The sequence below is a fragment of the Podarcis bocagei genome (genome assembly GCF_964188305.1).
Source record: "Podarcis bocagei genome assembly, chromosome: 2".
Taxonomy (NCBI): domain Eukaryota; kingdom Metazoa; phylum Chordata; class Lepidosauria; order Squamata; family Lacertidae; genus Podarcis; species Podarcis bocagei.
Window position 1 is genome coordinate 10,106,447 of NC_138126.1, and position 25,407 is coordinate 10,131,853.

The 25,407-nt window shown below is 43.0% G+C and overlaps 3 protein-coding genes across 7 annotated transcripts in view; 2 read left to right on the forward strand and 1 right to left on the reverse strand.

The window, feature by feature from the left end:
• The window catches only part of LOC308580851 (uncharacterized protein), a 132,360-nt gene that overhangs the window by 98,434 nt on the left and 8,519 nt on the right, over positions 1-25,407 (forward strand). The window contains exons 1-2 of one of the 4 annotated variants that reach the window (XM_081183081.1): positions 22,502-23,114; positions 24,249-24,447. The exons of 2 other annotated variants lie outside the window; for them this stretch is intronic. The gene's annotated coding sequence lies outside the window, so the exon portion shown is untranslated. Of the gene's footprint in view, positions 1-22,501; positions 23,115-24,248; positions 24,448-25,407 lie in introns of those variants that run through there. One more of the 4 variants, XM_081183080.1, reaches the window with a different exon arrangement.
• The window catches only part of LOC308580782 (uncharacterized protein), a 144,562-nt gene that overhangs the window by 97,197 nt on the left and 21,958 nt on the right, over positions 1-25,407 (reverse strand). The gene's annotated exons all lie outside the window — the stretch shown is intronic.
• LOC308580700 (uncharacterized protein) lies at positions 406-7,621 on the forward strand. Of its 2 annotated transcripts, none has more exons than XM_081182747.1 (2): positions 406-473; positions 4,454-7,621. In XM_081182747.1, exons 1-2 carry the CDS (start codon positions 437-439, stop codon positions 6,079-6,081), a joined length of 1,665 nt encoding a protein of 554 aa, XP_081038873.1. In that variant the 5' UTR covers positions 406-436; the 3' UTR covers positions 6,082-7,621. The 2 variants fall into 2 exon arrangements, with proteins under 2 accessions (XP_081038873.1, XP_081038874.1); XM_081182748.1 differs by having other exon boundaries at positions 431-473; positions 4,457-7,621.

Consider the following 25,407-nt stretch of genomic DNA (forward strand, 5'->3'; position numbering starts at 1 on the left):
GGAGAAAATAGGTTGAAATTAATTGAGGGAATATATAGTAATTGTAATATATTGTAATGCAAGGAGAATAAAAGGGGGGAATGGAAAGGGGGGGGGGGAGGTAATTATTGCAAATTTGGATTGGATATGTATGTACCAAAAGAAAAAACGTTGTTAATTTGAAAATTGAAAATAATTATAATAATAAATAGTTTAGAAAATGTTTTGGGGCTCCCGTGCAGCTGATCCAGCGGGTCTTTCTGGAGGCGAGACCAGCGCCTCTCCTCGCTCTTTGCCCGGAGACGCCCAGAGGCTCCTGCCGCTCGTCTCCGAAACGGTTAAGAGCAGCGGCGACAGAGCTGAGATTCCTAGAGCGGAGGGGAAAAGGATCCCGGGAGAATAGGAGCTTCCGCTTCCTGTCTCGCTTTGGTGCGCGGGTGGGGGTCAGTTGCTGGTAATGGCGGCGGCCGTACTTTCTCGCGGAGGCGCTGGAGGTGCGTCTTATTATTATGTATTGTAAGGGGAGGGAGTGTGGGGAGGGATGAAAAAGAACCCCGTTAGGCAAACCGTTTCAATGTAAGTTTTTTCTGTCTCCTTCTTCTAGTCGTCAATTTACCCAGATTTTCACATGTTATTATTTTTAAATAGTGTTAATTTTAAATAATTTAATTTAAATTTATTTCAACCTCTTGAAAGTTGGTCAGCATTTTGGTGTAGATTTCTCCTAATGCCCACGCTTTTGCAAAGGGTATTTCCCATAATATTTACATTTGCCATAATTAATGCATTCTGTATATTTCAGCAAAAATGATTCATTTATAGGTGTTTCCCCATTTCTATGGGGGTAGGAGATCTTTTCCCAATGGAGGGGCAGATCTTTCTCCTCCCTGCAGGCCAACTCTGGCAGGTGGGGGACCTTCCTTGTGCTCCCCATAGGGCTTGGGGTCAAGGCAAACCCTTAAGCATTGAAAAACCTTCTGCAGGGGTTCCCCCTGGAATTTGTAATAATTTTTATCCGCCCTGATTTTACTATTACTTATTAAATTTATATACCTCCCAATACCCACAGGCCTCAGGGCCGTTCACAGGATAAAATTACAATTAAAAAGTAAATTATCAAAACAAAAACAAAAACAAGCCAATACCCCCCCCCCCAACACACACATTTTATATATTTTTGTTTCAATTAAGTAAGCAGTTTCTGCAAGAGCAGTTCGGGGCAGAAGAGGTTTTTAAAAAAAGGAGAAGCAAGCAATTTCAAGTCCACTGAGGCTGAGGCCTTATACAGACAGGCTAATAATGATAATAGTACTGGTAATACAACTACTAATAATATGAATACCCCAGAGTGTCCTTGCCCACTTTGTGGAGCCCAATTGGCCCCCTGGTACACTCCAAGCTGGGAGACTGAGCACAAGTGGATGAAAGACCCGAATTAATGAAACCAAACACTGGTAAGGGCTCATTATCAAGCCTACCTAGTGGCAGTGAAGGCAGCAAAGAAGGCATAGTTTTCTGCCTCCATTGCATCCTCAACATGTCGTCTGGCAGAGATTTTCTGGTTTGTACAGGGCCTTTTACAGGCTGGCCCAAAGGAGGTGGTAGAACCAGCAGTAGCTGGCTGTGACTTGTTTGCAACGAATTTTTGGCGATCAAATTGCTTGTATCCACCAAGACCTTGACTCTGCTGTTACAGCAGATGAGTCTCATGGGGTGTCCAGAGCACATTCTAGTCCTGTTGTGTTGGATGAGTTTTTTCAGTTGGTAAGGCTCAAGGATATGGGCACGGTTCTTGGATCAGTCAGAGTGACCATTTGCATTCTAGACCCTTTCCCCTCTTGGCTGATAAAGTCCAGCAGGGAGGGAACAGCTGGCAGGACCAGGGAGATGATCAGTGCCTCTTTACAAGAGGGGGTGGTCCCTGCATGTTTGAAGGAGGCAGAGGTAAAACCACTCCTTAAGAAACCTTCTCTGAATTCAAAAAGCCTAACTACCAGCCAGTTGTTGATCTCCCTTTCCTGGGCAAGGTTCTGGAGCGAGTGGTCGCAGACCAGATCCAGGTGCTTTTGGAAGAAACTGATTTTCTGGATCCATTTCAATCAGGGTTTAGGCCTGGTTTTGGCTCAGGACCTGCTTTGGTCACCCTGTATGATGACCTCTGCCGAGAGACAAGGGAAATGTGTCCCTGTTCATTGTTCTCCACCCCTCAGCGGCTTTTGATACCATCCACCATGGTATCCTTCTGGAGCGACTCTCTGAACTGGGGGTGGGTGGCACTGTTTTGCGGTGGTTCCAGTCCTACTAGGATGGTCATTCCCAGAGGGTGTTACTTGGGGAATTCATTTCAGCCCCATGGAAGCTTCAGTGTGGGGTTCCGCAAGGCCCAATCCAATCCCCCTTGTTGTTTAACATCTACATGAAATCTCTGGGAAGGGTTATCCAGAGGTTTGGAGTACGTTGCCAGCAGTATGCTGATGACACTCAGCTCTATTTCTCCTTTCTATCTGAAGATAAGGCAGTGGAAGTGCTGGACCAGTGTCTTGCCTGGGTAATGGACTGGATGAGAGCCAACAAATTGAAGCTCGATCCAGATAAGAGTGAGGCTCAGTTAGTGGGTGGTTCCCTAGAGCAGGTGGGTGGGAGGTCGCCTGCTCTTGATGGGGTTACACTTCCTCTGGAGGAGCAGGTTCATAGCTTGGGGGTAATCCTGGATCCTTTGCTGTCGCTCGAGGCTCAGATGGCCTGTAGTGCCTTCCATCAGCTTTGGCTGGTAGCCCAGCTACACCCCTATCTGGACAGGAATAGCCTATCTACCGTTGTCTATACTCTGGGAAATTCAAGGTTAGATATAGATATGCGTTATACGTAGGGCTGCCTCTGAAGACAGTCTGGAAACTTCAGCTAGTGCAGAATTTACTGGCCAGGTTGCTCACTGGAGCAAGGTGGTTTGAGCATATTACCCCCATCCTAGTCTGACTGCACTCGCTACCAAATAGTTTCCAGGCCCAATTCAAAGTGCTGGTTTTGACCTATAAAGCCTTAAATGGCTCAGGACCACAATACTTCAAGGGCCACCTCTTTGCATATGAACCTACTCGGACCCTGAGATCCCCTTCTGATCTCAAGTGGTCTAGCGGGTGGCAACACGAGAACAGGGCCTTCTCTGCAGTGGCTCCCCGTCTGTGGAATGCTCTCCCCAGGGAAGTTCACCTGATGCCTTCCTTATACACCTTTGTTGTTGTTTAGTCGTCTTAGTCGTGTCCGACTCTCCGTGACCCCATGAATCAGAGCATGCCTTGGAAACTCACTTTCCTCTCAAAGCTTCTCCTTTTTTATGTCCATGGAGCTTTCATGGCAAAATACTGGAGTGGGTTGCCAGTTTCTTCTCCAGGTGGATCACATTTAGTCTAAACTCTCAGATGACCTGTCCATCTTCCTTCCTCAGGACCTGTAAGACAGAACTATTCCGCCTGGCTTTCAATTTGAACCTGGCCTGATCTTTTGTTCCCCTTCCTTCCTTCCTTCCCTCCCCCTCCCTTTTTTGTGAAGATTACCCACTCTGGGATCCCACAGCTAGTTCTTCCCTGGTCTCCTCGCTGGCCCAGGGGGGACTAATTTGGCCAGCTAGCTCGGGTGATCATCTAATGTTTATTAGATGGATTTCCCCCCAAATTGATTTTTGATTCTTGATTTTATTGTTATTTACGCTTCATACTGTATTTTATGCTGTTTTTTTGTAGCATCAATTGTTTTGTAGTATCAATTAATAATTTATTATTATTATTATTATTATTATTATTATTATTATTATTATTATTATTATAGGTCATAGCTTCTCTGAGTTATTCAGGCCCCTTCACCACGACAACGCAGTGATCCATGAAGGGATATACACCTTTAGGTGCCATGCAAACATGTTCCTTTTAAACCAGGTTTTTGCTAGATATCTTTGACATCCTATAGTCTTTTTCAAATGTGGCTCTTTTTTGGGGTGGGGTGTTATTGGGCTGTTGTTTTTATACTGATTATATATTATGCGATCTTTTCTGTGAACCATGCTGAGTCCTCCGGGTGTAGGGCGGTATTTAAACTCAATAAATAATAATAAAATATTAATACTTTCATTATTTGTACCCCACGGATCTGACTGGGTTGCCCCAGCCACTCTAGCTGGCTTCAAACAAATATAAAAGCATAATAAAACATTTAAAACTTCTTTCTACATGGCTGCCTCCAGTTGTCTTCTAAAAGTTGTATAGTTGTTTGTTTCCTTGACATCTGACAGGATAGCTTTCCACAGGGTGGGCACCACTACCAAGAAGGCCCTCTGCCTCGTTCCCTGTAACTTCCCTTCTCACAGTGAGGGAACTGCCACAAGGCCCTGGGACCTGGATCTCTGTGTCCTGACTGAATGATTGGGGTGAAGACACTCCTTTAGCATTTCATCAGTTAGTTTGCCTTTTTATTCCATCAGGAGATGTTGAAGGGATCCTGGCAGAAGGGGAACATTCAGAAGTGTCACCAAAAGGATCCAAAGAGGAGGAGGAGCAAAGGATGCTGGGAGGTCAAGATGGAGGCAGCAGGCAAGAGGGGAGACGAAAGCAGAAGCCGGATGGTGACTCTGGTACATCTCAGGGTGGTGAAAATCAAATTCCCAGAGAGGAGAAAAAGCATGAATGCACAGTGTGTGGAAAGAGATTGGGTAGTCGCTCATCTCTTACTTTACATCAAAGAGTGCACACAGGGGAGAAACCATATATATGTTCCGAGTGCGGAAAGAGCTTCCGTCGATGTGGTCAGCTTACATTGCATCAAAGAAATCATACAGGGGAGAAACCATATACATGTTCAGAGTGTGGAAAGAGCTTCAGTCAATGTGGTCAGCTTACCTCACATCAAAGAACTCATACAGGGGAGAAACCATATACATGTTCAGAGTGTGGAAAGAGCTTCAGTCGATGTGGCCAGCTTACTAGGCATCAAAGAACTCATACAGGGGAGAAACCGTATACATGTTCAGAGTGTGGAAAGAGCTTCTTTGAGAATTGTAGCCTTACCAGGCACCAAAGATCTCATACAGGGGAGAAACCGTATACATGTTCAGAGTGTGGAAAGTGCTTTATTTGGAGTAGGAACCTTATGTTGCATCAACGAACTCATACAGGGGAGAAACCATATAAATGCTTGGAGTGTGGAAAGAGCTTCAGTGCAACTAGTTCCCTTACCTTGCATCTACGAACTCATACAGGGGAGAAACCGTATACATGTTCAGAGTGTGGAAAGAGCTTCAGTCACTGTGGCCAGCTTACTAGGCATCAAAGATCTCATACAGGGGAGAAACCGTATACATGTTCAGAGTGTGGAAAGAGCTTCAGTAGGAATGGTGCCCTTACCTCGCATCTACGAACTCATACAGGGGAGAAACCGTATACATGTTCAGAGTGTGGAAAGAGCTTCAGTCAGAGTAGCAACCTTAAGTCGCATCAAAGAACTCATACAGGTGAGAAACAGCATACGTGTTTGGAGTGTGGAATGAGCTTCGCTTACCGCAATGCGCTTGCTAGACATCAACAAACACATCGAGGCAACAAACCTTATAAATGCTGGGAATGTGGCAAGAGCTTCAGTCACAGTGGCAGTCTTACCTTGCATCAAAGATTGCACACAGGAGAGAAACCTTATAAATGTTTGGAGTGCGGGAAGAGCTTCAGACACAGTGGCAGTCTTACCTTGCATCAAAGATTGCACACAGGAGAGAAACCTTATAAATGTTTGGAGTGTGGCAAGAGCTTCTGTCATGGTAGCCAACTCACGTCGCATCAACGAACTCATACAGGAGAGAAACCGTATACATGTTTGGAGTGTGGAAGGAGCTTCAGTCACCATAGCACCTTTAAGTTGCATCAAAGAACTCATACAGGGGAGAAACCGTATACATGTTCGGAGTGTGGAAGGAGCTTCAGTCACCATAGCGCCTTTAAGTTGCATCAAAGAACTCATACAGGGGAGAAACCGTACACATGTTCGGAGTGTGGAAAAAGCTTCACGTGCAGTAGTAGCCTTACTAGACACCAAAGAACTCATACAGGGAGGAAATCTTAGAAATGTTTGGCCTTCAAAAAGAACTTATGTGACAAGGACTCCCTTACTAAACTGAAAAGAACTCGTACAAGGGAAACAGAAAGGTTGGAGTGTGGGAAGATATTTAATCATATCAAATAACTCCTACAGAGTGTTAACCAATGATTGTGTTCAGAATTAGAATTAGCTTCCATTAGAATTTTTATTCCTTTTAGTGGCTGTGTTGCAGATTGTTCTCCTGATCAGAGTTAGATTTACATAGCTATGTTCTATTTTCCTTCTCATGTGTTATTTCCCATGTATTCATCACTTGTATATAGCGGTGCTTTAATATTTATCCGATCCCCAAAATTTGTTAATCTGGTGTGAATTGATCTGATATTTTTCATAGACACAAATGCATTCTCTGGTATTCTGTTGACGTATGTAAATGACGTATCTTTGCAATGAGAGTATAGCCCCTCAGATCACAGCTCTAATGAACAAATGCTGTTGAAAAACATATACTGTATAATAAGCCTCAATATGCAGTCAAGAGAAAAATTATTCTTCTTTGGCGTAGCAGAGTAAAATTGTCTTCCATGAACACAGTCTTAACAGTGAGTCCGTAAGTGACTGTGGAGGCCGATTCTGGACCCACACATCCTTCCACAGTGGGGACATAGCTTCCCAGGCGGGAGTTGATCATGGTTGGGGTTTGCCATGCATGCCTTCCTCTTAGCACGCTTCTCCCTTGCGTCCTGAGTTCGAGTGTCTTCAAAGTCCATGACGCCTTTGGTCGAGAGAGGAATTAGAACAGGATAGAATATTTCAATATAGTATTTTCCAGCCTGTGTCTAGAGTGTTAATGTGTCACTGTTTCAGGATGTGTGTTTCTTCACCTTCATCTGCCTAGGAGGGATATCAGTTTTATGTCTCCGAAATATCCAGGCAGTGGCCGGAATAGAGGCAATGGAAAGAATATGATGAAATAAAAGAACATCTTCAAAGCTGGCCTCATCATAGACAATTAAAGGATATCTTTAAAGAGGACAATAAGAAAGTCTTCTCATAGTCGGTTTCCAAATTCCAACGTGGAAGTGATAGAAGAAAGTACAAAATTATTTTAAAAAGGCATATAACATTCTTTTGCAGTGGGAAACCAAAGACGAAGAAGTAAACTTGGTAATGATTAAATAATGGGCCATAACATACAATTTGAAGATTGGATAAAATTATGGAATAAATTTGAAATTTACAGATTGTATACTATTGAGAGAGACCTATATGAAAATGATGTATAGGTGGTATCTATCACCGGTTAAACTGGCAAAAACGTATAAAAATGAAAAGAGAGTGTTGGAGATGTGAAATAGAAGGTACGTTTTATCATATGTGGTGGGATTGTAAAAAGGTAAAAGCCTATTGGGAAATGATATATAATGAATTGAAGAAAGTGTTGAAAATAACTTTTCTAAAAAAAACCCAGAAGCCTTCTTGCTAGGTATTTTAGGCCAAGACATACCGAAAGAAAAGAGGACTTTATTTACGTATGTCACTACAGCAGCAAGAATGTTGATTGCACAAAATTGGAAGACTGGAGAAATGCCCAGTAAAGAACCATGGCAGGAGAAGTTGATGAACTGTGAGGGGAGAGACTCCCTCAGGCAAGGCCTCCTTCCACCTGCCTTGCCCCACTCTCTGCTTCTCAATGTGTAGCGTATTGTTTTATGTACCGTGGCTTGCCATTGTCTTATTGATTACAGTTTAGATATTATTGTAACTTGAGTGGATTTCTGTTTAACTTTTATATGTTGATACTATTATTTTATACTGTTCTAATGATTGTTGAATGTTACTTTTTTGGATGGAGGTTTCCTATTCTATTATATATATATATATATATATATATGCTTTCGTAGATTTTCACGGGTACAGGAATGCAGGTTTTGGTGTCTTCGGGTGTCTTCCCGTGTAAGAGTTGGGGTGTCTAGGCGACCTCGTCGAAACGTCGCCTAGACACCCCAACTCTTACACGGGAAGACACCCGAAGACACCAAAACCAATATATATATATATATGTAGGTTTTGGTGTCTTCGGGTGTCTTCCCGTGTAAGAGTTGGGGTGTCTAGGCGACGTTTCGACGAGGTCTCACTCGTCATCTTCAGGCTGGTGCTTTCGGCTTCTTGTTACTAGAACAGAGCAGGATCTCAGTGTTTGAGTTCCTATAAATACTGTTGAGGGGGTGTGGTGTATAGCCTCCAACGTTCTGGGCAGAGAGGAAGCTCCTAGGTTAATGTGCCTCTTCCTCCCTCGTTCATCAATTACCTGAGGGATATCCTGAGTGACCACTTGAGTGACATTCTGAGCACCACCTAGGAGGGTCACCAGGTGTGGACTAGTTGCCAAAGCCCTCGTGTCTTGACCTCCTGACCCTGCAAAGAGTCCTTCCGAGAAGATGGCTGCACTGCACCCAGTTGTGCTCTGGCCTGGCCCCGTGCACAGGGGCGAGCTGCGGTCCCGTGCCCTGTGCCAGCCAGATCTGCAATCCCTACACAGATCTGGCTGGCACAGGGCACAAAACCACAGCTCGCCCCCACACACGAAGCCAAGCCAGAGCACAACCAAGTGCAGCACAGCCATCCTCCCAGAAAAACTCTCCACAAGGTCAAGAGGTCAAGACACGAGACTTCCGGGGGCGGCGCGAAACTGTAATGGCGGTCCTCTTCGAGCTCTGAAGAGGGGCTCCGCGGAAAAGGGTCGTTCGCTGCGGCATAGCGACGACCCATTAAGATAAACCACGGGTAGAGTGAGCCCGTGGCCGTGGGACTCGGCGGGCACCAGAAGCTGCTCCGAAAACACAGAAGGGACCCCGTAAGGAGACCCGGAGTGAAGGAGGGGTGGCGGTGCTGTGAGTTCATCGCTCTTTCCGCGGAAGTGAAGCCGCGCGGCTGTTACAGATGAGCGCTGATCCTTCTTCCTAAAATCAACACCAACTACAAGTAACATACCCGTGAGTAAAGGGGACTAAAATTTGGCAAATAATTTTGTAAATCTGGCTGAAAGCGGGAGACGAAAAAAGGGAAGTCCGTCTTCCGACATTGCTGACAAGATCAAAGCAAAGCTTTAAAAAGCGGAAGCGTTTGAAACGGGACTTTGGGAAGCTTTAACTTTTTCGTGCTATTAAATTTGCCCTTTTTACTGATGAACTGAAGGTGGAAAGGGACTTTGATCATAAGAACGAGTAACGGGGGGTCTCCTCCTACCTCCCTCCCCCCCCTTCGGGTGATCTTTAAAGAGTCAGATCGTCGGGCTGCCGGAGAGAGAGACTGTGCTAAACTGCGGAAACAGTTGCAAATTTTGTGAAAACTTTGCTGGAGTATAATTGATACATTTGAGCAGGAAAGTTTGGTTGGGACATTGTTGCAAGCACCCCCTGTGAAACTTTGTTGAACTTTAAAAGGTGCTCTGGGGAATTTTGAATCTTTGAAGGGACTTTTGGATATTGAACTTACTGAGCCAAAAATTTCTGGAACTTTAATGGCGGACTACTTCCTTCTTTGTCTTTGAAACTTAGTGGCACTCCCCCTACAGGGCTTTCGGATTATAAGATCCTGGGAACTGACTTTTGTTTTGAATTCCACTTTACCGGTTGTTTATAATAGAATTTGTCTTTCCCATGGAACAATAGACAATTTGACCTTGAACACTGGCAGATGTGTAATGAGTGGTGCAGGGAGAACAAGAGCATCTAAAGCTAAGGAATCTAAAGAGGCTAAGGAGAAAGAAAAGGAAAGAAAACCAGCACAATTTCTACAAACAACATTGACCCAAGGACGCCGATCGTCGGTTCCAGCTGTACTGGTGACCCAAAGGGAACAAAGGGAAACAACTGAGAAGTCCACTGAGGAAGATATGGCAGCAGGTGGGTCGGATACACTACTTAAACAAATATTGGAGCAACTATCAAGTCTAAACCAGAAGGTAGACGACCAGTCTTTGAAGATAGATAAAGCAACTTCCTCGATTCAAAAATTGACTGATCAAGTTTCCCAGCATACACAAGCTATAGAGAATTTGCAAGGAGCTACAGCGGAAAATCGGGAATTGGCTGGAGAAGCAATCCAGAAAGTGGGAGCTCTACAAAAAGAAGTGGAAGAAATAAAAGGAGAAGTCAAGCCCCTGCACAGACAGGTGAGTGAACAACAAGTTTATCTGTCAATGGTGGAACTGAAAAATCGCGAGAGCAACATCAAATTGAGAGGCATCCCGGAACTTGAGCAAGGAGATTTGATTGGATACTTAACACAAGAATTTTCGAAGTTCTGGGGTTTAAAGGAAGACACAGATTTTAAGATTGTTTCGGCATATAGACTGGGAAGAGTGGTAAAGAAAGATAGATCCAGAGACTGTTTGATAATTTTAAGATCAAAGGAAGAGAGGGATAAGATCCTAGGTCTTCATTTCAAAAAAGCAATTGAAATACAAGATAAAAGGGTGGAAATCTATAGAGATATCCCGAAACAGCTGTTGGATCTTAGAGCCACCTATTCAGAACTAGCAAAATTGCTGAGATACAACGCAATTCCCTATAGGTGGGAGTTTCCACAAGGACTATCCTTCACCTACAAAGAAAGGAAGGTTAAAATTAGAACACCTGAAGATAACCAAAAGTTCCTTCACGACCACGGAGAAGATCTCCAAAAAGGAGTGGATTGGCTTCCAGCTGTACCAGCACCGATATTGCCTGAAAGCGGGCCAACGCCTGCACCCTCGGGATCTGAGCAAAAGGAAGGCACCCCATCTTAAAAACGTTTAAAATAGAACAAGATGTCTCTGCAGCTACTTAGCTGGAACATAAATGGCGGGAATTCTCCGGAAAAAAGAAGGAGGATATTCCATATTTTGAAAAAAGAACAATTGGATGTAATATGCCTTCAAGAAACACATGTGACCAGGCTCCATAGGAAAGTATTAATTAATAAAAGACTTGGTCAAGAATTTATCTCATCAGACAAAGTCAAAAAAAGAGGTGTTGTAATTTATGCAAAGGAGAACCTATCACCAAAATTCTTATTCAAAGATGATCATGGAAGAATTCTCGCAATTGAAATCCAAACACAAGGGGAAAAGATTTTGATATTAGGAGTTTATGCGCCAAATGATGGAAAATCAGAATTTTATAAGAAGCTGCATGAGACAATGATGGACTACCTGGACTATTCTAATATTATCGTGATGGGAGATATGAATGGGGTGGTGTCTACAAATATGGACAAATCTCAAAATCAAAATTTAACAACAGACGGCAGACTCCCTAAAACCTTTTTTGAAATGACAGACAATATGGACTTGATTGACATTTGGAGGACAAGGAACCCCTTGGGTAAAGAAGGAACCTTTTTTTCTGATGCCCATTTGTCATGGACACGAATCGACCAAATTTGGATATCTAGAGGGCTGGCCCCGAAAACGAGAAAAGTGGAAATCTGCCCAAAAACCTGCTCCGACCATAACGCCTTAAAAATGGAATTGAGACTTTTCCCAACTGGATCCTTCAGATGGAGAATGAATGACACCTTGCTAAGAGATCAAGAGATTGTTAAGAAGGCCCAAAAAACGCTAAAGGACTACTTTGAAATAAATTTGAACACTACGGTGGAGAAAAGAATAATCTGGGACGCAAGCAAAGCTGTAATGAGAGGGTTTCTGATACAACAGAATACAATAAAGAAAAAATTTTGGAATGGAAAAAAGGAAAAAATTCTAGAGAAAATAAGTGAAGGAGAGAAAAAGTTGAGAACTAATCCGAAGTCAAAAGAGGTGTTAAGAGAGATTAAATTCCATCAAGCACAATATTCGAAATTGATTAATCAAGAGATTGAGTGGAAAATTAAACAAATGAAGCAAAGATCGTTTGAATCAGCAAATAAATGTGGAAAGTTGTTAGCTTGGCAATTGAAAAAAAGACAAAAGTCAAACACAGTCACGAACCTGGAGATTCAAGGAAAAATAGTTCAGAAACCAGAAGAAATAAGAAAGTGCTTCCACAGATACTTCAAGGAACTTTATGCACAGGGGCCTCAGAAAGAATCGGAAATAGACCAATTCTTGAGGACAAATGGACTATCTAAAATAAGTCAAGATAAAAGATCAATTCTCAACAGTAAAATAACTCAACAGGAAATTGAAGGTGCCATCCAAAATATGCAACTTGGCAAATCTCCAGGCCCAGATGGTCTCACCTCCAAATATTATAAGACTCTGAAGGATTGTTTGATACAACCGTTGTTGGAGGTTTGCAACCAGATTATGGAGGGGAGAAGGGCACCGGAAACGTGGAAAGAAGCATTCATCACATTGATTCCTAAGTCAGAGAAGGAAAAGACTCAGCTCAAGAACTACCGTCCCATCTCACTCCTAAATGTGGATTACAAAATATTTGCAGACATTTTAGCAAGTAGACTTAAAAACGTTTTAAACGAAGTAATTCACAAGGACCAAGCAGGCTTTCTCCCTGGTAGACACATGTCTGACAACACCAGGAACATTGTTGATATATTGGAGTTGTTGAGAATTAGAAACACAAGGGCTGCCTTAATTTTTATTGATGCGGAGAAAGCATTTGACAACATTTCTTGGATGTTTATGAAGAAAAACTTGAAGGGGATGGGAGTGGGACGGGGGTTTGAAAATGGACTAGAAGCAATTTATTCAGAGCAAAAAGCCAAGTTGATAGTGAACAATGTGGTGTCGGATGAACTTCTAATTGAAAAAGGGACACGACAGGGGTGCCCTTTATCCCCTCTGCTATTTATCTCTGTTCTGGAGGTATTGCTGAATATGATTAGGGAGGACCAGTTGGTGCAAGGTATAGAGGTCGGAGCGAAACAATACAAACTGAAAGCCTTTGCAGACGACCTAGTCTTGACAGTACAGGAGCCAGTATCTAGCACAAAAAGAGTTTTGGAACTTATCCTGGAGTTTGGTCGGGTGGCGGGATTCAAGTTAAACAAACAAAAAACTAAGGTTTTGGTCAAAAATTTGACACCTACAGAGATAGAGGGGTATCAGAAAGAGACAGAGCTAAGTGTGGTTAAAAAAGTGAAATACCTGGGGGTATACTTGTCCACCAAAAATTTAAATCTTTTTAAAGATAACTATGAAAAATGTTGGTTGGAAATTAAAAAGGATCTGGATATTTGGTCAAGATTGAAACTTACCTTGTCAGGCCGAATCGCAGCTATAAAGATGTGTGTTTTGCCAAAAATGCTATTTTTATTTCAAACCCTTCAGGTCGTGGACAGAATGGAATGTTTTGGAAAATGGCAGAAGGATATTTCTAAGTTTGTCTGGCAGGGCAAAAAGCCCCGAATAAAATTTAAAATATTAACCGACTCAAAAGAAAGAGGGGGGTTTGCCCTGCCGGACTTAATGTTGTATTATGAAGCTGCAGCCTTCTGCTGGTTGAAGGATTGGTTCCTGTTGGAAAACACCGATGTCCTAGATCTGGAGGGGTTTGATAATGTGTATGGTTGGCATGCATACTTGTGGTATGACAAGGCGAAGGTTCATAAATTGTTCAAAAACCATATTGTCAGAAAATCAATTTTTGCCGTCTGGATGAAGTATAAGGATTTATTAGAAAACAAGACCCCGAGGTGGTTATCACCTGTGGAAGCCAAGATTTCTAAAAAAAAGCCCAATATGGAGGCCTATTGGCCAAAATATTGGGAACTGATTGAAAGAGTTGGAGACAACTGGAAGCTCCAAAGCCAGGACAAATTAAAAGGTAAGGTGCGAGATTGGTTACACTATGCTCAAATTCAAGAGGTATTCAAAATGGACAAAAAAGTGGGTTTCCAGTTGGAAAAATCGAAACTGGAGACGGAGTTACTAGAACCAAAGACTAAGGTACTTTCGAGGATGTATGACTTGCTGCTTAAATGGAACACCCAGGATGAGACAGTTAAATCTGCTATGATAAAATGGGCACAGGATGTAGGACACAACATTATGTCTGAGGACTGGGAAAGGTTATGGAACACCGGTATGAAATTCGCGGCATGCAGTGCCTTGAAAGAGAACATTATGAAAATGGTATACCGGTGGTACATGACCCCAGTCAAGTTGGCTAAAATATACCATCTTTCTGATAATAAGTGTTGGAAATGCAAGGAGGCAGAAGGGACATTCTTTCACCTCTGGTGGACCTGCCCGAAAGTAAAGGCCTTTTGGGAAATGATATATAATGAGTTGAAAAAGGTATTCAGATATACCTTTTCTAAGAAACCAGAGGCCTTTCTATTGGGCATGGTGGACCGGAAGGTGCCAAAGAAGGACAGAACTTTGTTTATGTATGCAACCACAGCAGCTAGGATTCTTATCGCAAGGTTCTGGAAGACACCAGATTTACCCACACTGGAGGACTGGCAGACGCAGCTGATGGACTACATGGAGTTGGCAGAGATGACCGGCAGAATTCGAGATCTGAGCGAAGAAACTATGGAGGAGGACTGGAAAAAATTCAAGGACTATTTGCAAAAACATTATAAGTTGTTTGAGTGCTAAGACTGAGCACGATTAAGAAATGTTATGCTTCTGCAATTTATTTTAAGTAAATGATAAAGTAAGTATTGATGGGAAAAAATGAGACAAATTAGAAACAAAATATTATGTTTATTAAGAGTGTTAAAATTAAATTACAAATTTTTGAAACTGGTAACATAATAAATACAAAGGTATAATAAGTCGGGAAATAAGATAATAAATTGCTGAATTGGTTAGAATGATGAACGCAATGCTGAGAGGATGCGAGGAGGTCCAAAAAGTTGTCGAAGAAATTTTGTGATGATATTTTCTTTTTTCTATGTTTTATTTTTTATATATATTTGGAAAATGTTTCTTGTATATTGTTGTCCAAACAAATTTGTTCACCTATGGAAAGAAACGCAATAAAAAATTTTATAAAAAAAAAAAAGAGGTCAAGACACGAAAGCTCCAGCAACCAATCCACACCCAATGACCCTCCCAAGTGGCACTCAGAACATCACTCAAGCAATCACCCAAGATACCCCTCAAGTAATCAATGAACAAAAGAAGAAAAGGCACACCAACCTAGGAACCTCCTCTCTGCCCAGAACGCCGGAGGCCACACACCACACCCCCTCAACAGCACCCATAGGAACTCAAACACTGAGATCCTGCTCCGCTCCAGCAACAAGAAGCCGAAAGCACCAGCCCGAAGACGACGAGCGAGACCTCGCCGAAACGTCGCCCAGACACCCCAACTCCCACACGGGAAGACACCCGAAGACACCAAAACCCACACTCCTGTACCCGTGAAAATCTACGAAAGCATATATATATATATATATATATATATATATATATATATATATATATATATATATATATATTCATAGCTGTGTCCATCATCAATTGGTCCATCATAGATTGGTTGGCCAAGCTTTATTGTTGTCAAATTGTGGCCTTCCATTAAAAGCATAACTCAGAAAATTCAAGGAAGTACCCATTGGAAAAGACTGGTCATGTAGTATCAATCCAGGTTCATCTTGTCTATTTGTTTTGCTGCTAACATTGTGCCCTGCCAACAGCATTCAGTCAGCTGTTGCTCCTTACACTAAAATTATTTGAAATGACTTGAAGCTAAGGGAAACTTGGAACCGTGTAAGTTTTGATTCCACATAAGTTCTTTCTGCTATCCATTCTTTACCAGGAAGTATATTAAGCAAGTCTTAATATGCTTCCTGGTAAAGAATGGATAGCAGAAAGAACTTATGTGGAATCAAAACTTACACGGTTCCAAGTTTCCCTTAGCTTCAAGTCATTTCAAATAATTTTAGTGTAAGGAGCAACAGCTGACTGAATGCTGTTGGCAGGGCACAATGTTAGCAGCAAAACAAATAGACAAGATGAACCTGGATTGATACTACATGACCAGTCTTTTCCAATGGGTACTTCCTTGAATTTTCTGAGTTATGCTTTTAATGGAAGGCCACAATTTGACAACAATAAAGCTTGGCCAACCAATCTATGATGGACCAATTGATGATGGACACAGCTATGAATATATATATATATATATATATATATATATATATATATATATATATGCTTTCGTAGATTTTCACGGGTACAGGAGTGTGGGTTTTGGTGTCTTCGGGTGTCTTCCCGTGTGGGAGTTGGGGTGTCTGGGCGACGTTTCGGCGAGGTCTCGCTCGTCGTCTTCGGGCTGGTGCTTTCGGCTTCTTGTTGCTGGAGCGGAGCAGGATCTCAGTGTTTGAGTTCCTATGGGTGCTGTTGAGGGGGTGTGGTGTGTGGCCTCCGGCGTTCTGGGCAGAGAGGAGGTTCCTAGGTTGGTGTGCCTTTTCTTCTTTTGTTCATTGATTACTTGAGGGGTATCTTGGGTGATTGCTTGAGTGATGTTCTGAGTGCCACTTGGGAGGGTCATTGGGTGTGGATTGGTTGCTGGAGCTTTCGTGTCTTGACCTCTTGACCTTGTGGAGAGTTTTTCTGGGAGGATGGCTGTGCTGCACTTGGTTGTGCTCTGGCTTGGCTTCGTGTGTGGGGGCGAGCTGTGGTTTTGTGCCCTGTGCCAGCCAGATCTGTGTAGGGATTGCAGATCTGGCTGGCACAGGGCACGGGACCGCAGCTCGCCCCTGTGCACGGGGCCAGGCCAGAGCACAACTGGGTGCAGTGCAGCCATCTTCTCGGAAGGACTCTTTGCAGGGTCAGGAGGTCAAGACACGAGGGCTTTGGCAACTAGTCCACACCTGGTGACCCTCCTAGGTGGTGCTCAGAATGTCACTCAAGTGGTCACTCAGGATATCCCTCAGGTAATTGATGAACGAGGGAGGAAGAGGCACATTAACCTAGGAGCTTCCTCTCTGCCCAGAACGTTGGAGGCTATACACCACACCCCCTCAACAGTATTTATAGGAACTCAAACACTGAGATCCTGCTCTGTTCTAGTAACAAGAAGCCGAAAGCACCAGCCTGAAGATGACGAGTGAGACCTCGTCGAAACGTCGCCTAGACACCCCAACTCTTACACGGGAAGACACCCGAAGACACCAAAACCTACATTCCTGTACCCGTGAAAATCTACGAAAGCATATATATATATATATATATATATATATATATATATATATATATATATATATATGCTTTCGTAGATTTTCACGGGTACAGGAATGCACCAGCCTGAAGATGACGAGTGAGACCTCGTCGAAACGTCGCCTAGACACCCCAACTCTTACACGGGAAGATACCCGAAAACACCAAAAGAAAGCACCAGCCTGAAGACGACGAGTGAGACCTCGTCGAAACGTCGCCTAGACACCCCAACTCTTACACGGGAAGATACCCGAAAACACCAAAACCTGCATATATATATATATATATATATATATATATATATATATATATATAATTCATTTTCAAGTACAAATTTAAACAACCAAATCTCATTTCATCACAAATTTTCCCTTTTTTTTTACTTCCGTCAGTTTCTCTGCCAATCTTCCATTTAATTTATATTTTTAACGCATTTCTATATTACATATTGCCTTTAGAAATATCTTTCCCCCTTTTGATCTCTTTTTTACAATATTCCTCAATTCTTCACAAAGCTTCTTGGAAACCCACAAACGTTATTTGTTCATCACATAAACTTTTCAAATAATCTGTAAACCTTCCCCAATCTTGTAAACTTTTGATCTCACTGGTATTGAATCTTCCCTGTTAGTTTATTCAATTCTGCGTATTCCGTCAATTTCAGTCTCCATTCTTCCCCCTAGGTAATACTTCCTGTTTCCATTTCTGGGCCAGAAGTATTCTCGCTGCTGTTGCTGCGTATTGGAAAAGTTTACAATCCTTCTTATTAATTTCATTTCCTACCATTCCTAAAAGAAAGGCCTCCGGTTTCTTAACAAATGTATATTTCAACATCTTTTTCAATTCATTATATATCAGTTCCCAGAAACCTTTCACCTTCTTACATTCCCACCACATATGATAGAATGTCCCTTATTTTTCCTTACATTTCCAACACTTATTACATGTTTTGTACATTTTTGCTAGTTTTACTGGTGTTATATACCATCTATACACCATTTTCATTACATTTTCTTTAACACAGTACATGCCGTAAATTTTAATCTTTCATTCCATAATTTTAACCAATCATCATATTGTATATTATAGCCAAAATCTCTGGCCCAGTGTATCATTACCGACTTAACCTCTTCAACTTTTGTATACCATTCCAGCAACATTTTATACATTTTAGACAGAATTTTATACTCGCTATTCAATACTTCTATTTGAAATTTCGACTCTTTTCCCCCATATCCATACTCTTTCACTCTTTTTTAAACATTTCATTAATCTGGTAGTAATGCAACCAATCATATACATGATCTTTAACTTCTTCATAAGGCTTCATTTTCCATTTCCCTCCCTCTTTTATTATCAACTCTCCATATGTTATCCATTTCCCCCTCATATTAATTTTTTTGACACTCATCACTTCTAGTGGTGATATCCAGTGGGGAAGTTTTGATTCAAGTAGGTTTTTATACCTATCCCATACATCAATAAGGGATCTCCTGAAGATGTGGTTTTCAAACCCTGTATGCATTTTCTTCTTTTCACACCATAAGTATGCATGCCAACCAAATCTATTGTCGAACCCTTCTAAATCCAACAATTCTCTATTTTCCAATTTTATCCACTCCTTTAACCAACAGAGACATGATGCTTCATAGTATAATTTCAAGTCCGGCAGGGCGAAGCCACCTCTTTCTTTTGCATATGTCAATAATTTATACTGAATTATTGGCTTCTTGCCCTGCCAGATGTACCTTGAAATTGTCCTGTGCCATTTTTTAAATATTGATGTCCCGTTGATTATCGGAAGTGACTGGAATATTCCAGTCTATTCTGGAAGTTGCCTATTTTAAAGTTATGTTTTATTATCACATTTTTGTATTGCATTAGATTGTTATAAGATGTACATTTTTTGTTTCTTCAGCCTTGAGTATTGTGAGATAGAAAGGCGGTATACAAATTAAAAATGATGATGATGATGATGATGATGATGTAGAACTGGCAAAAATGACAGACAGACTAAGAGAAAAGGACAACAGAGACTTTGAAAAACAATGGAAACCATTTACAGAAAAAAAGAAAGTCAATAGGCTTGAGGCAGGATTTAAATAAACATTCACACTATTAGTATTAGAAAATGTCCAGAAGATAGAGAAATATGGTGTGTTTACTTTTATGTATTTAGGTTTGATGTTATGTTATTAATATCTTTTTCTGTTAGGAGGTAGCAAGGTGGGTGAAAAGAGTAACAAACCAGAAGAGGAAGTTGGGGAAGCCCAGGAGGGGAGGGAGGAAGGAATACATAGTAAAGGTTAAGACTTTGAGATGTATGTAATGAATGAAAAAGAAAAGTGAATAAAATTTTATTTCAAAAAACCAATGAGTCCGTAAGTGACTGTGGAGGCCAATTCTGGACCCACACTTCCTTCCACAGTGGGGACATAGCTTTCCAGGTGGGAGTTGATCATGGTTAGGGTTTGCCATGCATGCCTTCCTTTTATCACACTTCTCCCTTGTGTTCTGAGTTCGAGTGTCTTCAAAGTCCATGACGCATTTGGTCGAGAGAGAAATTAGAACAGTATAGAAGATGCATTGATTTTCCAGCCTGTGTCTAGAGTGCTAATAGGTCACTGTTCCAGGATCTGTGTTTCTTCACCTTCATCTGCCTAGGAGGGATTTCAGTTTTATGTCTCCGAAATATCCAGGCAGTGGCCGGTTCCTGATGGGATGTATTTGTCCTGTGTGTTCTCCCCCCAGCTCTCCCCTCCCCTAGTATTTCCCGTAACACCCCCCCCACACACACACACAATCTGGAAATGTGAAATCCACTATGTAGCTATGTGCAGGTATTTGTTTATCTTCTAATCTGGGAAAGTAAGAAGATGCAACCTCATCCAGCACACATTAAAAAACCCAATTATGTTTTAAATATTTTTAGATACATCAGTTTTGCATGGAAGAGCAGTCAAACATTTCAAAATACATATGTGTTAGCGAGACAGTTTCCTTCTTGCATAGTCTAGTGAAAGGCAATGTTTCAGAACGGAACTCTGCTGATGAAATACCGAGTTACAGGTAGGTAGCCGTCTTGGTCTGCCATAGTCGAAACAGAAGAATTTTTTTTTTAAAGATTCCTTCCAGTAGCACCTTGTTGTTGTTGTTTAGTCGTTTAGTCATGTCCGACTCTTCGTGACCCCCTGGACCAGAGCACGCCAGGCACTCCTGTCTTCCACTGCCTCCCGCAGCTTGGTCAAACTCATGTTTGTGGCTTCGAGAACACTGTCCAGCCATCTCGTCCTCTGTCGTCCCCTTCTCCATGTGCCCTCCATCTTTCCCAACATCAGGGTCTTTTCCAGGGAGTCTTCTCTTCTCATGAGGTGGCCAAAGTATTGGAGCCTCAGCTTCATGATCTGTCCTTCCAGTGAGCACTCAGGGCTGATTTCCTTCAGAATGGAGAGGTTTGATCTTCTTGCAGTCCATGGGACTCTCAAGAGTCTCCTCCAGCACCATAATTCAAAAACATCAATTCTTCGGCGATCAGCCTTCTTTATGGTCCAGCTCTCACTTCCATACATCACTACTGGGAAAACCATAGCTTTAACCAGGTGGTGTCTCTGCTTTTTAAGATGTTGTCTAGGTTTGTCATTGCTTTTCTCCCAAGAAGCAGGTGTCTTTGAATTTTGTGGCTGCTGTCACCATCTGCAGTGATCATGGAGCCCAAGAAAGTAAAATCTCTCACTGCCTCCATTTCTTCCCCTTCTATTTGCCAGGAGGTGATGGGACCAGTGGTCATGATCTTCGTTTTTTTGATGTTGAGCTTCAGACCATATTTTGCACTCTCCTCTTTCACCCTCATTAAAAGGTTCTTTAATTCCTCCTCACTTTCTGCCATCAAGGTTGTGTCATCTGCATATCTGAGGGAAAACCCGGAAAAATGGGGGGGGGGGACAGTCTCTCCCCCCCCCATTTCCCCCAAAGCCGTTTTTTAGAATTCCATGGGGAAAATGACGAAGAGGAAGAAGAAATGGAAAATGATAGCAGTAGTTGAGAAAGTGAGATAGAATAAACTGCATGTATATGTTGTGTCTTCTGTTGTTGCTTTTAAAGCACTACTCAAAGGGTAGACCTTCCATGGAGCTTAAATATTGAGGTGGACCTTAACTTTATTTGCTGTTGTTGCTAAGGGGCAAATTTCATTATTATTTATGTTGGTGGTTTCTTCCTTTTTTCGTTGCTTTTGAGAGAAAGGGGGGTGGTTACCTGTTTTATTGCAAGCCTAATACTTTCACGCAATTTGAAAAACTACTCCACACTGAATTCCCCCCCCCAATTTTTCAAAAATTTCCTTTCCCCCCGGAAATAACGGGGGGCGCGTGTGTCCCCCCCCCCCACATGGCTTCAAAATTTCCGGAAATTTTACATCTCTACTCATGCCCCTTTCATTGCTGCCTTGTTAGAAACTGTCCTCTGGTTCCCCCCATATGTCTGTCGTTCACTAAAATGCTTGCATTTCCCTTGACAAGGTGCAATCCCTTCCTGGGAATTCCTGGGCAGAGAGCTGCTGAACCCCAGACCCCAAAAGGAAATCCAACCTCATCCAGCAGGCAATGCTAAAAACTGAATTCTGTTTTAAATGCAGTTTTTAGGATGCGGGTGGCGCTGTGGTCTAAAGCACAGAGCCTAGGCCTTGCTGATCAGAAGGTCAGCGGTTTGAATCGCCGCAACGGGTTGAGCTTCCGTTGCTCAGTCCCAGCTCCTGCCAACCTAGCAGTTCAAAAGCACACCAGTGCAAGTAGATAAATAGGTACCACTCCGGCGGGAAGGTAAACGGCGTTTCTGTGTGCTGCTCTGGTTCACCAGAAGCGGCTTAGTCATGCTGACCGCATGACCCGGAAGCTGTACGACGGCTCCCTCAGCTAGTAAAGCGAGATGAGCACCACAACCCCAGAGTCGTCCGCTACTGGACCTAATTGTCAGGGGTCCCTTTAATACATGGTTCTTTCTCTCCCCCTTTAATCCCCTACAACAACCCTGTGAGGTAGGTTAGGCTGAGAGGCAGTGACTGGCCCCATGGCCACCCGGTGGGGAATTCAATCCCTGGTCTCCCAAGGCCATAGTCCAGCACTGTAACCACTACACCACACTGCCTCTCACCACTGCCCAAGATGTCCCATCCTTGTCAAAATAGAGATCAGAGTTCCCCAAAGGGAGAGATTTTCTTCCACCTCAGCTGCCTTGGTCTTCCAAGGGTTAAAGATCAAGTGTAGGATTCCTAGAGAGGCAGGAAACTGGAGGTCCTCCAGGGCAAGCGCCCCTCCTCCCTCCTGCCTTGTACATGGTTCTTTTGCAGAAGAGAGGCTGCAGAGGTTGGATGCATGGAAGGAAGCAAGCAGGGAGGCTGGGGCCGGATCCTGCTCCAGCCCACAGCAGCTTAGAGCAGGACCTGAGGTTCCCCCACCACTGGCTCAGCCCCTTTGTGGTCCACGCTCCCTTGGCCAGCCTTTGGCTTGAAGCAGAACCTGGAAAGTATAGGAAAAGAGGCTGCAGGGGACAATCCTTCAGCCATATTGGAGGCTGCTGCCCAAATCCCCAAAGTGCCCCACTTGGGAGATCCTGGGAAGAGCTATAAAGACCCTCCTGGATGGGGACGCCCTCAGCTCACATGCTCAGCGCCAGAGATTCAGGCATTCCTGCTACCAGGAGGCCAAGGGACCTCGAGTTTTGCAGCTGACTCCACCGCCTTTGCAGGGAGTGGCTGGAGCCAGAGCAACACACCGAGGCTCAGATCCTGGACCTGGTATTCCTGGAGCAATTCCTGGCTGTCCTCCCACCGGAGATGGAGAACTGGGTGAAGGATCAGGGAGCGGAGACCAGTTCCCAGGCGGTGGCCCTGGCCAAAGGTTTCCTCCTGAGCCGGGCAGAGGAGAAGCAGCAGCAGGTGAGACAGTTTCATCCTGGTAACTCCCAGAGATCCATGGTGGCTGCTGAATTCTGAGGGTGGTGTCTCTTAAAAGGCGAAAGTGGTTCTTGGGTGCAGAAGGTTCTGGGTTTAATTCCCTGCATCTTCCGGCAGGGCTAGGAAATCATCCCTTCCTGAAACCTGGAGAGATGCTTCCAGCCTGTGCAGACAGCACGGATCTAGATGGTCCAATGGTCTGGTTCTGGACTAGGCAGCTTCCTTGGTTCCTATTTAAACAGCTCTTCATTCTGAAGCAAGAGGGCTAGAAACTTGCTTTGCCTTTCACCTGTGCCCTCGATATTATTTGAGCGCAATTTCAGCACCCCTTCACATTTTTCTGTTTTTTCCTGTCTATGCATTATTTCCCTTCACTGTGCCCACCCCCTCCAGGGATGTTCTCTCTCTCTCCCTGCTGAGTTGATTCCCCCTCCCCCCCATATCTTAGCGAAAGGGATCCATAGGTCATAGAATAAACATGTCCCCCATATTGGTCTCTACAGCCAGAGAAGGCCCTGCAACTCTCCCAACATCTTGACCTGACCCCCAAAGGCACACTCCTCCATGGTCTCCCGAGACAGACAGATGCCAAGATCATCAGAGATTCCTGCATTGCAGCGGGTTGGACTAGATAACCCACAGGACCCTTCCACTCTATGATTCTATTCACAATATTTTCTTCACCCACAGTCCTCAGAGGCAGCAATACTTTTGAATACCAGTTGCAGGAGAGGAGAGGGCTCTTCTGCACGGATCCTGCCCTCTGGTTCCCTCTGGTTGGCCACTGTGAGAACAGGATGCTGTCCTAGAAGGGCCTCTGACCTGATCAAGCAACTCTTATTAATGTTTATAATAATATAAAAATAGTATCTGAATATAAAATGTTGCTACTTACTAATTTGAACAGAATGGTACATTACCATAAAACACCATCAAAGGGTCCAATGGCATGTATCACTTAGAAATGTTCTTCTTTTCTAGAAACCATTTATACAATAACTTTTTATTTTTTTTGGGGGGGGGGAGGCGTGGAATTAGCAAATGGATCAATTGATTAATCCTTTCCCAAGGGTGTTAATAACAGGATTGTCACATGACATCTTTGTGGCTTTGCAGGGCAAGGGATCCCCACTCATTTCTACAATCTCTGCTTCAAGACGGAATCTGACGAAAGAAGGAAGCGATCCTATATCCACACTGGAGTCTGGCTTGCACTGTGGATGGAAGTTGGAAGGGCAAGACTCAGCCGGGACTAAAGAAGGAGAAGATCCCAAGATCCTGGGTGAGGAGGACCTTCTCAGCTCAGACGCACAGTGTCAGTGTTTCAGGGACCAGTAGGATTTGACAAACGTCAAAACTCCACACTAGGTCCCCGTGCCCCACCCCACCCCCCACCGATCACCCAAGGAGAGCATAGTGAACACACCCCACCAAGCTAAGTCTCCTTTGCCTCTAACTTTCTTAGTTTGGATGCTTCCTTTTTTTAAAAAAAAATACATTTTATTTATTTGTTAACATTCTTATATTACATCGGTAAACGTCATATTACATTACAGGATTTACTAGAATATAATTTCCAACATGTACAGTGGTACCTCGGGTTAAGTACTTAATTCGTTCCGGATGTCTGTACTTAACTTGAAACTGTTCTTAACCTGAAGCACCACTTTAGCCAATGGGGCCTCCTGCTGCTGCTGTGCCGCCGCTGCATGATTTCTGTTCTCTGAAGCACTATTTCTGGGTTAGCGGAGTCTGTAACCTGAAGCATATGTAACCCGAGGTACAACTATATATATAAATTATATACAAATTTTATATACCTAGAAAGAAAATGAAACAAATAAAAAAAAAGAACAAAGAGGGGAAAACAAAAACTAATCCCCCCCCAAAAATCATATACATACCGACACATTAGACTGCCTGTCTTTCCCGTTGCATATTCCTTTTTTTACAAATGAATATTCTCTTATTATTGTATATTTCTTTACATTTTATCTAATACGTTCCTATATTAATATGTGCTCTTAGTCTTATTTCTCAACTCAGTCTCACTCCAACCTCAATCAAATGCAAGGATAGATAGCGAACCTTTACTGTATTTTTGAACATACGTTTTATATCTATCCTACTTTTCCATAATTTTTTGTTTTGAATTGCCTCTTAGGGTATTTGTTAACTGCGCCATTTCAGCAACTTCTTGTAGCTTGTCATGCCAGTCCGTTATTGTCGGGGCTTCTTCTTCCTTCCACCCCTTTGCCAACAAAGTCTGAGCTGC

Coding starts and splice junctions, on each gene's coding strand:
- LOC308580700 (XM_081182747.1), top strand. CDS start 437: ATGGCGGCGGCCGTACTTTCTCGCGGAGGCGCTGGAG. Junction 474..4,453: donor TTCTCGCGGAGGCGCTGGAG/GTGCGTCTTATT, acceptor TTATTCCATCAG/GAGATGTTGAAGGGATCCTG.